Source organism: Oncorhynchus kisutch, linkage group LG16 (genome assembly GCF_002021735.2).
Source record: "Oncorhynchus kisutch isolate 150728-3 linkage group LG16, Okis_V2, whole genome shotgun sequence".
NCBI lineage: Eukaryota > Metazoa > Chordata > Actinopteri > Salmoniformes > Salmonidae > Oncorhynchus > Oncorhynchus kisutch.
The window spans coordinates 22425269-22439270 of record NC_034189.2 but is presented as its reverse complement, the minus strand read 5'-3'; the positions used below and the strand labels follow the sequence as shown (position 1 = coordinate 22439270).

The 14002-nt window shown below is 42.8% G+C and overlaps 1 protein-coding gene across 12 annotated transcripts in view; it reads left to right on the top strand.

The window, feature by feature from the left end:
- Positions 1-14002, top strand: part of LOC109906505 (adhesion G protein-coupled receptor L3-like) — a 346713-nt gene that overhangs the window by 320695 nt on the left and 12016 nt on the right. For 4 of the 12 annotated variants that reach the window (XM_031792013.1, XM_031792014.1, XM_031792015.1 and 1 more), the window contains 4 exons: positions 1564-1660; positions 6569-6697; positions 8026-8043; positions 9890-12362. In XM_031792013.1, the coding sequence (XP_031647873.1) occupies positions 1564-1660; positions 6569-6697; positions 8026-8043; positions 9890-10920 (1275 nt within the window). In that variant the 3' untranslated portion in view covers positions 10921-12362. Of the gene's footprint in view, positions 1-1563; positions 1661-6568; positions 6698-8025; positions 8078-9889; positions 12363-14002 lie in introns of those variants that run through there. The other 8 variants (XM_031792025.1, XM_031792024.1, XM_031792019.1 and 5 more) reach the window with 5 other exon arrangements.

Below are 14002 nucleotides of genomic sequence, written 5' to 3'. Positions count from 1 at the left end.
CGACACAGAGTTACACATGGAGTAAAACAAACATACAGTCAATAATACAGTATAAACAAGTCTATATACAATGTGAGCAAATGAGGTGAGAAGGGAGGTAAAGGCAAAAAAGGCCATGGTGGCAAAGTAAATACAATATAGCAAGTAAAACACTGGAATGGTAGTTTTGCAATGGAAGAATGTGCAAAGTAGAAATACAAATAATGGGGTGCAAAGGAGCAAAATAAATAAATAAATAAAAATTCAATACAGTTGCGAAAGAGGTAGTTGTTTGGGCTAAATTATAGGTGGGCTATGTACAGGTGCAGTAATCTGTGAGCTGCTCTGACAGTTGGTTAGCTTAGCAATAACAGCAACAAGAGGTAGCAATAACAGCAACAAGAGGTAGCAATAACAGCAACAAGAGGTAGCAATAACAGCAACAAGAGGTAGCAATAACAGCAACAAGAGGTGGCAATAACAGCGACGAGAGGTAGCAATAACAGCAACAAGAGGTAGCAATAACACCAGTGAAACTTAGCAATAACAGCAACAAGAGGTAGCAATAACAGCAACAAGAGGTAGCAATAACAGCGACAAGAGGTAGCAATAACAGCGACGAGAGGTAGCAATAACAGCAACGAGAGGTAGCAATAACAGCGACGAGAGGTAGCAAAACAGCAACAAGAGGTAGCAATAACAGCAACAAGAGGTAGCAATAACAGCAACAAGAGGTAGCAATAACAGCAACAAGAGGTAGCAATAACAGCAACAAGAGGTAGCAATAACAGTAACAAGAGGTAGCAATAACAGCAACAAGAGGTAGCAATAACACCAGTGAAACTTAGCAATAACAGCAACAAGAGGTAGCAATAACAGCGACGAGAGGTAGCAATAACAGCGACGAGAGGTAGCAATAACAGCGACGAGAGGTAGCAATAACAGCGACGAGAGGTAGCAATAACAGCGACGAGAGGTAGCAATAACAGCAACAAGAGGTAGCAATAACAGCAACAAGAGGTAGCAATAACAGCAACAAGAGGTAGCAATAACAGCAACAAGAGGTAGCAATAACAGCAACAAGAGGTAGCAATAACACCAGTGAAACTTAGCAACAAGAGGTAGCAATAACAGCAACAAGAGGTAGCAATAACAGCAACAAGAGGTAGCAATAACAGCAACAAGAGGTAGCAATAACAGCAACGAGAGGTAGCAATAACAGCGACGAGAGGTAGCAATAACAGCGACGAGAGGTAGCAATAACAGCGACGAGAGGTAGCAATAACAGTCACAATGACTCAATTGTGATAACACTATTGTGAGATGTGGAAGTCAAACCTTTACAAAGCCTTACAGAAAAACACAGTACCAAAGAATACAGTAATGTACTGTGTTAGTCTTCGGCAACAAGAGGTCTGAATGAATGTATCAGCACAGAGTTGCGGTGTGTTTTTATGGTGAATGTTGCTGCACACACCCAAGACAGACTGTATACATCCTAACTGGAAGCCACCTTTAAGCACTGATTCCATTACCGTTACAAAACCCCACTGATGTGTTAGTTGTAATGTTCCCCCTCTGCAGAGTCGGATCCGTCGGATGTGGAACGACACAGTCAGGAAACAGTCAGAGTCGTCTTTCATAACCGGCGACATCAACAGCTCGGCGTCGTTGAACAGAGGTAATATTCAGTCAATTTGCACCGCACATGCTTGAACGCTCCGCAACCCACTAGCCTCTCCTTTAGGTTTTCAACGTTGTGTGATGTGGAGAAAGAAGGGAAAAAAATAGCCTTTGACAAAAGCGGAAGGATTTCGTGTTGGGTCCTGAAGAGCTTATGGGTGCTTTTGTTCCACTTCCGCACAAAGACACCTGTTTGGAATGATTGCCGAATAATGGTCGTCTGTCTGGACCGTGATTGTTTGAAGCAGGTGTGTTAGTGCTGGGCTGGACCAAAATCAAAAACACAGTAGCTCGCTAGGACTGGAGTTGGAGATTCCTGCGTTATGCTCATCCAGTGTCCTGACTGTGAAATATGCGATCCTTCAAGTCAGCATATTAGCCTATGGGTTGTTCTCACACTTGACAAGAGATGGTCCACTTTGTGACTTGTGACAGAAGTAGAATAGGGGAAGAGTTGGATGAACATGTTTTAGTTTCGTGTTTTAAGATGAGTGATTCCTCTCCCCCTCACCTGCTCGTATAGAAAGTTGTCCTGCTGTTAATAAAGAAGTATTCATCCCTTACTTTATTCAAATAGCAACTCATCCCAAATGACCTTGACTTTTGTAAAATAATGAAGCTTTTCAATGTGATAATGCAGTTAGTGTATGTGCTAATTTATAAAATTAAGAAACTTTTCATTTGTTTCAAAAGGGTGGATTTTGCACCTGATGGAACCAAGAACCAAAGTAAATGCCAATATGAACTGCACAAAGCATGAATAAATTTGCCTAACCAAAAAGCAGTTGGACAAGAGCTAAATATTTATTTGAGGCAGGACTATTTGTCAATGCTATACCCGTCTTCGTGACAGCTGTCAACCAACAAAGTGCGAAACCAAGAAAGTAATGGTAATTGCTTTGTTCTTTAAAAATAAGTTGAACCATCCACAAATGCTTATCTCCCAATTTCATTATATGATGACAATTATCTCCCAATTTTGTGATATGATGACAATTATCTCCCAAAACAATCATGGAAATACACAGCAGCGCATTGGATAGCGGTCCAAATAAATACACAGTAGCGTTTTGGATAGCGGTCCAAATAAATACACAGTAACGCGTTGGATAGCGGTCCAAATAAATACACAGTAGCGCATTGGATAGCGGTCCAAATAAATACACAGTAGCGCATTGGATAGCGGTCCAAATAAATACACAGTAGCGCATTGGATAGCGGTCCAAATAAATACACATTAGCGCATTGGATAGCTGTACAAATAAATACACAGTAGCGCATTGGATAGCTGTACAAATAAATACACAGTAGCGCATTGGATAGCGGTCCAAATAAATACACAGTAGCGCATTGGATAGCGGTCCAAATAAATACACAGTAGTGCGTTGGATAGCTGTCCAAATAAATACACAGTAGCGCGTTGGATAGCGGTCCAAATAAATACACAGTAGCGCGTTGGATAGCGGTCCAAATAAATACACAGTAGCGCGTTGGATAGCGGTCCAAATAAATACACAGTAGCGCGTTGGATAGCGGTCCAAATAAATACACAGTAGCGCGTTGGATAGCGGTCCAAATAAATGCACAGTAGCGCGTTGGATAGCGGTCCAAATAAATACACAGTAGCGCGTTGGATAGCGGTCCAAATAAATACACAGTAGCGCGTTGGATAGCGGTCCAAATAAATACACATGTCTAGTGCAGACTCTGAGGTCTGAGTGTCAGAGGCGTTATATAATCCTCCTAGACCATATCTGTACTAGATGATGATGCCACCCCCCTGACATTTCTCAGGGACGACTCCTCTCCAGACATTGGGTCCCTTGATGGAGGGGTTGAGTCCCTGCCACTACCTCACTCTCTCAATCCGCTCGCCCTCTCCCTCTCAACCTGGACACTAATACGCAGTTTAGATGATGGATTGATGTTCGACGGTGAGAGTAAGTGTCGAGATCTCAATAATTAGGCACTCAGCGACGAGCGTCATCCCAAGATGTTGGCTCTTAGCTGGGGGAGGGAGAGAGAGAAAGGAGTGGAGCTCAGTGGGGTGGGCAGGCCTAGAAGACACTGCCGTAGATATATCACTAAGACCAGGAAGAGGGAGTAAATTAATTAACACGTTTTCAGCTCAAGGCGTTGAAACGCGTCAGGTCTGATGTGTAAAGCGTGAGAATAAACACTAAGTCTGCACAGATGCATTTTCAGTCTGGCGCAGGATAACACATCATGTTCTGAAGCGTCATAAACATCACAAACCTTCTCCTTGCTCTTCTCTGCAATGTTATTATGGAATTACAGTATGTGTGGAAGAGAATACATCTCTCCCTGCTTGTCCTTCTTCAACTCAATATTCAGTACCTTGCCTCAGTCTCTGCATAACTGTTGCTGACTCCATACTTCTCTCCTCTTGAGAGGGAAGCATGCAATCATCTTGATAGCCTCGACTTGTTTAATTTATCCCCGCATTCATGATTTGGAAATGGTCCAATATATCAAACACAGACCCCATAAGTGGGGGAACAAACAGAGGGTGGGGAGGAGCTGTTTATCATTTAAAATTAGGCTGGTATTTTTGGAAGGCTTCAGAATAAGAGAAGCAACAGCAACAAGAAATGAGCACATAGTGATTATATCAAATGGAAATTATAACCTAATGTATACATACATCCATATTAATAGCCACATCAAACAATGTATGCAAATGAAGTCTAAAATAGGAGTTTAGTTGAGTAAATTGTGATATTGTGATTCTGTTCCGATGCATCGACGTGATTGTTGGAGTTGAAGATACTCCCGCAATGATATATTCATAAAATGATTTGCCTCTTAAAACTCACTTGGTGAAGTTATTCAACTGGATAACTGATTGAACTTAAATATTTTTCGTTGTCGTCCTTTGGGCAATCATAATGTCGGCCATTTTGTTCATGCTTTGCTGTGTGGTCAGAGGAGTAGACAACCCAACAGGAAACTGATTTAGGTTCAAATTCTAGTCAATAATACATGTTCTAAGACAATAGCACAGCTACAGAATGTCGCCTAACAGAAGTTTCCCCCTCTGTACCATTCCCATTATGCCCTTGCTGGCCAAATTACACATACTGTAACTGTTAGCCCATTCCCAACATGTTATCATTAGGTCAGTGCGTTATGCCCTTAGTACAGTATGCGTAACGGAGCTGTACACAATCTTCAAAGTTAGCTATCACAATTAGTCATACATCTTCCAACTCTTGCCATTTCCTTGAGTCCTCTACCTCTCCTTTCAGAATTGGTTCAGGCGTAGAATTGAGACACACAGACATTCCCTGGCACTGTATGTACAAGACCAGAGTTATTGGTCATTAGAGAACCGGTTTGTCTCCTTCATTTCTTTCTTTCTCTCTCTCTCTCTCTCTCTCTCTCTCTCTCTCTCTCTCTCTCTCTCTCTCTCTCTCTCTCTCTCTCTCTCTCTCTCTCTTTCTCTTCCTGGCTCTGACAGATTCAGAGCACTGCGAGAGAACAGTGTCCCTCGTCGGCAGAACTAATTGGCATGCATTTCCGCCTCTGCTGAATTTTTTGGGGGGGGAGATATTTTTGCAGTCATTGGTACACACTGCACACTTGAATGGGGTATGTCATAGAGCGCATGTTAGGATCTCAATAATATCATATTATGTGCTCTGAATCTGAAGAGAGAAAACATACTCTTAGATGTTTCGGCAATTTGAACATAACATATAAACAGGAGCTTATTGCAGATACGTTCAACTGGATACCGTAACTCACAATATTTCAAGATTTCGCAAAATGTTTCAATTTCCCCAAAAAGTCAGTCTGTTTTTTCTTCACTAACTGCTGTGCGGCATTCAACCCACATCCAAACTACCTCCTCATTCATAGAATTTGTGTTATCTTCTAGTCTAGATACATTTAGTCACATTGCTCAAAGTTAAACGTTTATTTAGAACTGATCTGGGAACAGATGAGTCCCACAGTCAAAGGCATCAGTCAATGCCGCATAGTCCGGAGTGACGGTTAGACAAGTAGAATCGGAGCCTCTATTTTCACAAACCTCCACTTTTGTTCAAACGAAGTCAAGTAGAAAGACGTGGTACAGGGAAAAGGGACTGCGAAGGGACAACAATCAGCACTGTAATGGCACTTACCATCCATGAGGATGTTTTATTTGAGGGTATTTCTGCCAGGGAATTGTCTATGGGAAAGATGAATGCCAAGAAGTGAAGGCAATATTTTACTGGACAAATTATATGGGAGATGTAGACCATTTACACAACGTAATACAGTAACCCGGAAATGTTACCTGCCAAAAGCTTTCATAACATCCTTCTTCAAATCAAATGGAGTTAACATGTTCTATACTGTAGAGTGGTAATTTGACCATGTTATGTTCAGGTATGTTATTGAAGTGTTATGTCTTCGTTTTGTGTATGTCTATGCTTCAAAACAATGTCTATGTATGTACTGTTGCACACTGTCAGCGAGCATCTGTACCTTGTACATGGGGTGGAATTGGGAGGGGGGGAAACCACATTCAGCTCAAAAGCATTTGTAAAATGACATGGTCAATTTGGGACCCCCCCCCCCCCCCCTACAATTCTACCTCTTGAATGTGAGCACACCAATTCCAACAATGCTAAATGGACGTTTATCCCATTGAACAAGCAGAGTCATCATTGACCCACCTCACTGCTGCCGTCGTGATAAACCATGATCATGTCTGTTTCAAGCTTTGCTACGACTGTAGCCCGACTGTTTAACAACTCGCCCTTAATGATCATGTGAATGTGTATTGCTGTCATTGCCTCGGCTGCGTCTGCCTGACTGATACATATGTTCTCTCTCTTTTTCTCTCCCTCTTACTTCCCTCTCTCTCTCTCCCTCTGTCTCTGTCTGGCTGCTCCAGGGGCAATGGCTAACCATCTTATAACTAACGCTCTCCTCCGTCCCCATGGCACTAACAATCCCTATAACACATTGCTCGGGGAATCGGCCGTCTATAACAACCCGTCAGTGGGCATGTACAACATGCAAGGTGTGCCAGCCTTCTTTTCATTCCTTCATGAATGTCGCTGGAATGGCGCTAGACATGACTTTTTTTGCTACACAAATCTGCGTTTGTCCCCCAAAGACCTGCTGGAGGCTTTTGGCGGGAGGGGGTATATGGTGGCTTCCCATTGGGGCATGCCATTCCGTCACTAATCACTTTGTCACACTCCAAACTCATTCATGTGCCTCACTTGCCTGGCATGCATAATTCAGTGTGGGGAAATGGTGCAGCAAACCCAAACTATTGGGAAGGGATGTCAGCACGCCAATTGGGAGCTGAAAACACCACCAGTCGTTTGATGTTTTGCTGCACTGTTGTCCATGAAGCTTGCTGTGGTTGTCCGTGAAGCTTGCTGTGGTTGTCCATGAAGCTTGCCCGTGTGCACTGCAACTTCAAAGTGTTGCTGGTAGATTATTGAAGGAACATCCTTGTTCTGTTAGTGCTCCCAATCAATGATTCTAATATATAAAAAAACACAGAAGGTGAACTCCTAATGAAGTAGCATAAACAAAACTTTTCTACCTCCGGGCTCCTTTCCAATAAGACAACAATTTTTATGACACTAAATGTAAGCCGCCTGAACCTTCCTAATTATGTAAAGGGCCAGTATCCCATTGGTAATTATGTAAAGCAGTATGTTTGCCCAACCAGCAAAAAACAACATCAATGCTCTACAAGACTGTTGTTTTGCAATTCATTAAAAATAATGCACAAAACGAGAGATTTTTATACCAAATCTGTCCAATATATTAAAAGTACATGTCAGGCAAATTGTGTCTGAAAATGTGACTGAAATGTATTTAGTCAGATCAATACTTCTGAAACAGTTGTTCGTCTTTCAAGACTAAACTGTCAAATAGGAGTTTTATGGAGTAACACCAGCAGAGCCAATTACTTTATCAATGATGAACCCGTCCAAATAGTACTATCATGACTTACTGAAATCCATGATTTGATTTTCTCTAAAAAGCCACTTCAAATGTCAGCTAACTTTAGCCACCGCTTACCAAAAACCTATGGGAGAGTGATAGGGGCATGTGCACAAGTGTTTGTTGGCAATGGAGATTACTAGCATGTAATGTATTAACAATATTAATAGTGTACGTCATATATGTAAACTCATCTTCCCCCCTTGAATATACTCTGGTTATAGTTTCTAAGAAAGTGTTATCAAATACGCATGGTGACATCACAAACGGGAGGTCATTTCTGGAAACGCATCATCAAGCCTGTGTGAACGTCTCTTCTACCTGTTACTGTTATGCTTACTTGTGGTTTTTTCTTTCTTTCCTTTTCCTCATGCTGTCAATAAGACCCCTACAGAGAGACAAGTATGGGAGTCAAACTAAACATTGCTTACCAAATGTAATTGACCTTAGCTTTACTTTCTTTTCACTCTATGCTGACAAAGGGGGAATGAGAAAACAGTCATCTTATTTGGAAGTAGAACTGAACTATTCCAAATGTCAGACGCTCCTCTGAAATAATCACCCACTTCTGAAGAATGTCCATCAAATATATTCACAAAGGAGATGCCTTGAAAGAACTTGATGTCTTCTGCAAATTCGATCAGCCCCAAGGAGCATCCATTTGATATAATAAGATCCAGAGGGGGCTGGTGGGAGTAGCCATGAGAGGACAGGCTCATTGTAATGGCTGGAATGGAATTAATGGAACAAAGTCAAATGTGGTTTCCATATGTTTGATGTTTTTAATACCGTTCCATTTATTCCAGTCATTACAATGAGCCTTTCCTCCTATACCTCCCACCAGCCTCCTCTGATAAGATATTATCATCCTGTATAGCTGACATTGTAATCCATAATATAAGATTCAATTGGCCAAAGTAGCCAGCATGCTCCTGGTCCTAAGAGATTGAATTCATCTCAAATGTTGGCCAATCAAAATCCAATGCCAATCTTGGAACTTGTTCACCACCGGCATATGTTACTGTTTTACATTAGAACAAGTTCAGCCGCACATTGCAGAAAACAAAGGTCAAACCTACATACAGTTTTTGCAACAACAACAAAGAGGTGGAGAGGCTTTAACTTCAGACATTCCTCTTTCAAACACATTTTAAATATCCTGATGACCTTGTGTGAGGCTGAACGCTGACATTTCCTACATTTGCATTGACGCATCCCTATAAGACACCGTGGACATTTTAATATAAAACATCCATACTTTCTCTGCATGAGAGAACAGAAAGTATTTTCCTAATGTATAACTGTAAAGTGGACCCCTTATCACCATGTCCTCTATGGCCTATATGTATCATTGCGGAGTCATTAAGTTTACCATTAACTTTCTTTCTACCAGCCTCTGTCTATGGACAAATCCATTTAAAGATGACTCTTTCTTAAAGGTAGACTCAGCAGTATGACATCACCATGCTAACAGGCATTAAAAAAACAACACAATTCAAATCTGCCAAGACTGCTACTTTTGGCTCATCCCTATTTATCCCACCCCCAATCCCCATTGCCCACATTGCGGCAGGTTTCAATGTTGTTTTTGTTGATGGCTGTAGGCAGGAAATTGCCCCCAGTGTATGAATATGGCGTATTGCTGAATGTACCTTTAAGTCGGGAATAATAGAACTGGGGTCGAAATGTATAAACAGAGCTGTAGGTAGTATATCTCACTCTTAAAAGGAAATGCATGGCTGTGGTTTGTTGTTGTTGAGTGTATGTGCCTAAAGCTTACATGTTGTCAATTGTCACACGTATAAATGTTCTCATGTTTGGACAAAGTTATTCGCAACAACATCACAAGCCAAACAGAGAGGATCACGATAGAAATGTAGATTGCATTACAAGTACTTGAGTACTTGTGTGTTGCTTGAGTACTCGTGCGTGGCTTGAGTAAAGGTAAGTGTATCTAGTATTGACTGACTACGTTGAATCATTGAGACAATCTTGCAGTTTGTGAACATACCATATGTACACAACACAAAAATCAAGTGAAAGAGTGTTGACCTATAGGCCAACATATCACAATCGGTGAGCCACCCTGAAGGTTGCACAACACATGGAAAGAAAGCAGATAGCTTTGGCGTTCCGAATATGTGCATGACCACGTCCAAGCGGCTGACATTTAGCCGTTCTAATGAGCGACCGCTACTTCCGTCCCTCTCATATGAGCTTCTCTCCTCTTTTCCTCTTTGTTCCCCAGAGGGAATCCTGAACAATGCCCGGGATACAAGTGTCATGGATACTCTACCACTGAATGGTAACCACGGCAACAGCTACAGCATCGCCAGTGCCGAGTACATCAGCGACTGTGTCCAGATCATCGACCGGGGCTACAACCACAAGGAGACCACGCTGGAGAAGAAGATCCTGAAAGAGCTGACCTCCAATTACATCCCTTCCTACCTGAACAACCACGAGCAAAACCGCAACCTCATGAACAAGCTGGTGAACAACGTGAGCAACGGAGGCAAGGATGTTAGTCTGGGGGGTATGGGGATGGGTGCAGGGATGGGGGGGATGGGTGTAGGGATGGGGGGGATGGGGATGAATGTGGCGCTGGGTTTGGATGATCAGTCTTCCTTCCCTCCGCACCTCCATGATGAGGGTCTGGGCCTGGAGTTGATTCGGGAGGAGTCCAACGCCCCTCTTCTGCCCCAGAGACCACCGTTGCTGCCGCCCGTGGACAACCTCCACCACAACCACCTCCACAACCAGGGCCTGCCGCATCAGCCTCCGCTCCCCCACCACCACCACCCAGCTTTCTCCTCGGCCACCACCACCTCGTCCTCGTCCCGCCGGCGGATCCCGCAGGAAAACAGTGAGAGCTTCTTCCCCCTGCTCACCAATGAGAACACCCAAGACGTGGAGCCCACTTTGCCCAGCTCCCAACCCCACCACCTGCACCACCACAGGGACTCCCTCTACACCAGCATGCCCGTGCTGGCAGGCCTACCAGATACCACAGCTAACGGCACCACCACTGCCCCCCTTGCTGATAAAGATGCAGGAGAGGGACTACCGGCAGGGGGCAGGAGCCCCGAGGCCAGCCAGGACGATGTCTACTACAAGAGCATGCCCAACCTGGGCTCACGTAACCACCTGCACCAGCTGCACTCCTACTACCAGCTGGGGAGGGGCAGCAGTGACGGGTTCATCGTGCCCCCCAACAAGGAGGATCTGCCCCCTGAAGAGGCCCCCCAGGAGCCCTCACACCTGGTCACCAGCCTATAGGCCCACAGACCCAACCCCCCTGACCCATTTGCCCCAATTCCTTATTGCCGTGGTTCCCGCTTTTTTCTGCCTCCCCTTCGCCCTACGCGTTCCCCAGTTTTTTTTTTTTACTCCGTGTCCCGAATTTGAAAAGCGAAACTGATGCCTGTCTCAATACTGACAGCAAACAGAATATTGAAACTGTTATGTTTTGTGGATAATACGACTTGACTCGGTTCGATGTTGGAGAAATCTATTGATGTGCATTTCACTTTTTTTGCGAGATGCCGAACCTTGTATGGATTGATGTGTTTTCTCTCAGTGGGAGGGGAGATGAACACACGGGACAGCTGGATCTCGAGCTCTGAAATGTATTTTGACAGTCCAAAGGAACTACAAACGGACCCAAAATACATTCTGCTACTAGTTGATGTGTAGAGTTAAAATCAGAAACAAATCAAGAATAAGACTATTTTATTATACTTCTGTATCCATACTGGCTTTTTAAGGGGGGTTCTTCCTCTATGGTGATTTTGCAGTACATTTTGTGCTGACGTGTTCCTGCAAGTTCGACATGAACAGATTTTGAACAATGAAGGAATTTAAATCACGTGTGCTTTACAGCATATTTGAGTTTTTCTTGTTTTTTTTTCTCCTTTTGCCGTAACAATAATAACCGTTGAAGAAGATGGAGGGAAAAAAACGAATAACAGAGAATTCTGAGGTATTTCTATGTAAATGTACAGATACTAGCATTGCACATAATAGTATAATTTTTGTTCCACTCAAACCTTTGTCTCTGTAAATGTAGTTGGTTCGGGGCATTTCCTTTTTGTTGTGCTGGTCTTGAGCATTATTTTGCCTAATTTTTTTCCAAGAAACAATAAACAAAGCAACAAAACTAAATAACACCAACAACAAAAAAAATCACAAAACACTTATTAGCGTACATAGCGGTGTAACCACCAATGTTTTCCAAACCATTTTATTTTACAGTTTGGTTATTTTTTCACTGTGTGGATAGAAAGAGAATTCTGGTTCACCCACCATTAGAAGGGGACGAAATCACAAGTGTCAGAAAAGTTAGCCAAGAGTTGGCCTGCAGAGAGCGAGCTATTTCCTTTCCTCATCAGTTAAGAGACAGGTGCTTCTCGGAGAGAAAGTGAACAAATTGAAATATCAATAAGTAACTGGGCACGACAAAACTTTTCGAGTGAGGAAAAACAACTGGAAATATATTTATTTATTTGTTCAAATGACAAAGTACAGTGATAAATGGAGGTAAAGAATTCAGCAGCACAGAGTAGTTTTTATTATGTATGATTGTGGCTTTTTATTTATTCATTTTTGTATTGGTTTCCAAGTTGAATGACCTCATAACTAATATTTGTTGTAACAGTGAAACTTGTTTGCCAACAAATAAATGACTGATTAAGATTTACCACTTAGTTATGGCAAAGCTCCTGTGGTTTTTTTGTGGGTTTTAGATTGCTATTACTCCAAAAGGCGAAGCAAGGCCTTCCTTGTGAAGATAGTGTTGTTTGAGCTCTGTTTAGAAGAAATCTCAATACATTCAGCTATTTCATGAACACAATAAAGGAGAATGTGTCACTGCTGGTTTAATGTACTCTGTATATGTGCGAAAGCCAACTGAGTGAACGTCAATCAATTTACCCCACGAAGAACGGTGGGTAAGTAATCATTCATTTTCATAGGAATTTTGGCCTTTATAACAATGGATGGGTCTAACCCTGGGGGCGCTGATTGGTTACAATATTGACGTTGATTTTTACTTACAGATCTTTCATTATGGTGTTTTATCAGATTATTGACTTTCTCAACTGAGTGGGTATGGAGACTGCTGCAGTTAGGGGCCAGAGAATAGATTTTGGTCTTACCTTGTCCGTAGACGTCTTATACGGTAAGGAAACCAATATGTCAAAATGTGGGTGAATTGTCCTTTGAACATTTAGCATTTTCCAAGTGGTTCCACTGTTCCAATACTTTGTGGCAGGATCATGGTCAGCTATGTGATGGTGGTAATGGCATCACGTTGTTCAACCGGTAGCTATGTCAAGATTCCTTTCGTGAGGTGAAATTTGATAGGACAATTATTGTTATGCCAGCATTGTACTGAACATAAAATATTGTCTTTGTTGCATTTGACATATTTCAAACGATAGCATCAACATTTCCCCCAATCAAATGTACAGTTTCTGAAATTCAGCACCTCTCCTTAATGGCTTTGCATACAAAGCAGTAGGAAAATTAGAATGTCCGCTTCCAATCCCATATTCATGTGGTCGCAGTTGTGATTGATGGCTGAGTCATAGCGAAAAATTACAAAGAGATGTGAGGCTCGTGTAAAGGGTGACCGGGCCAATGCTTCCTTCCTCTCTCATGGATATGCATGAGGCTGGATCTCCTCTTGGTTCTCTCGCCGGTAGCAGTGAAGAGCTATGGCCCTCGACGCGTGTCAGTTTGACTGGCGTTTGCAAAGCGGGTGAGTTAATAAAATGTCCTGCAAAAGTGACTCTGGCCTCCTTCCTCCTTATTAATGAGTCATTACGCTAAATCCTAAACGGCCCCGCAGGCCCTCGCCTCCGGCGTTTCCGTGTACATGCTGACTCGACACAAAACAGGAGTAAACACAGGTCTGGAATTGACACAACTGCACAACCTGTGTGTGTGTGTGTGCGCGTGCGTGTGCGTGTGCGCGCGCTACATGATAATTTGCTCGTGTGAAGGATGGTTTGACTAACTTTTTTTGGACAGCAGATCATTCACTTGAAATGTGATAAAATGTCAAATTAGTCTTCATCTGTAGATGTGTGTTAGTTCTGTGAGGGGAAGGCTTTGATATATGTTTAGACTATGGCATCTCAGTAAGGGCCTCATGTGAAAAGGGCCTCATGTGAAAAGGGCCTCATGTGAAAAGGGCCTCATGTGAAAAGGGCCTCATGTGAAAAGGGCCTCATGTGAAAAGGGCCTCATGTGAAAAGGGCCTCATGTGAAAAGGGCCTCATGTGAAAAGGGCCTCATGTGAAAAGGGCCTCATGTGAAAAGGGCCTCATGTGAAAAGGGCCTCATGTGAAAAGGGCCT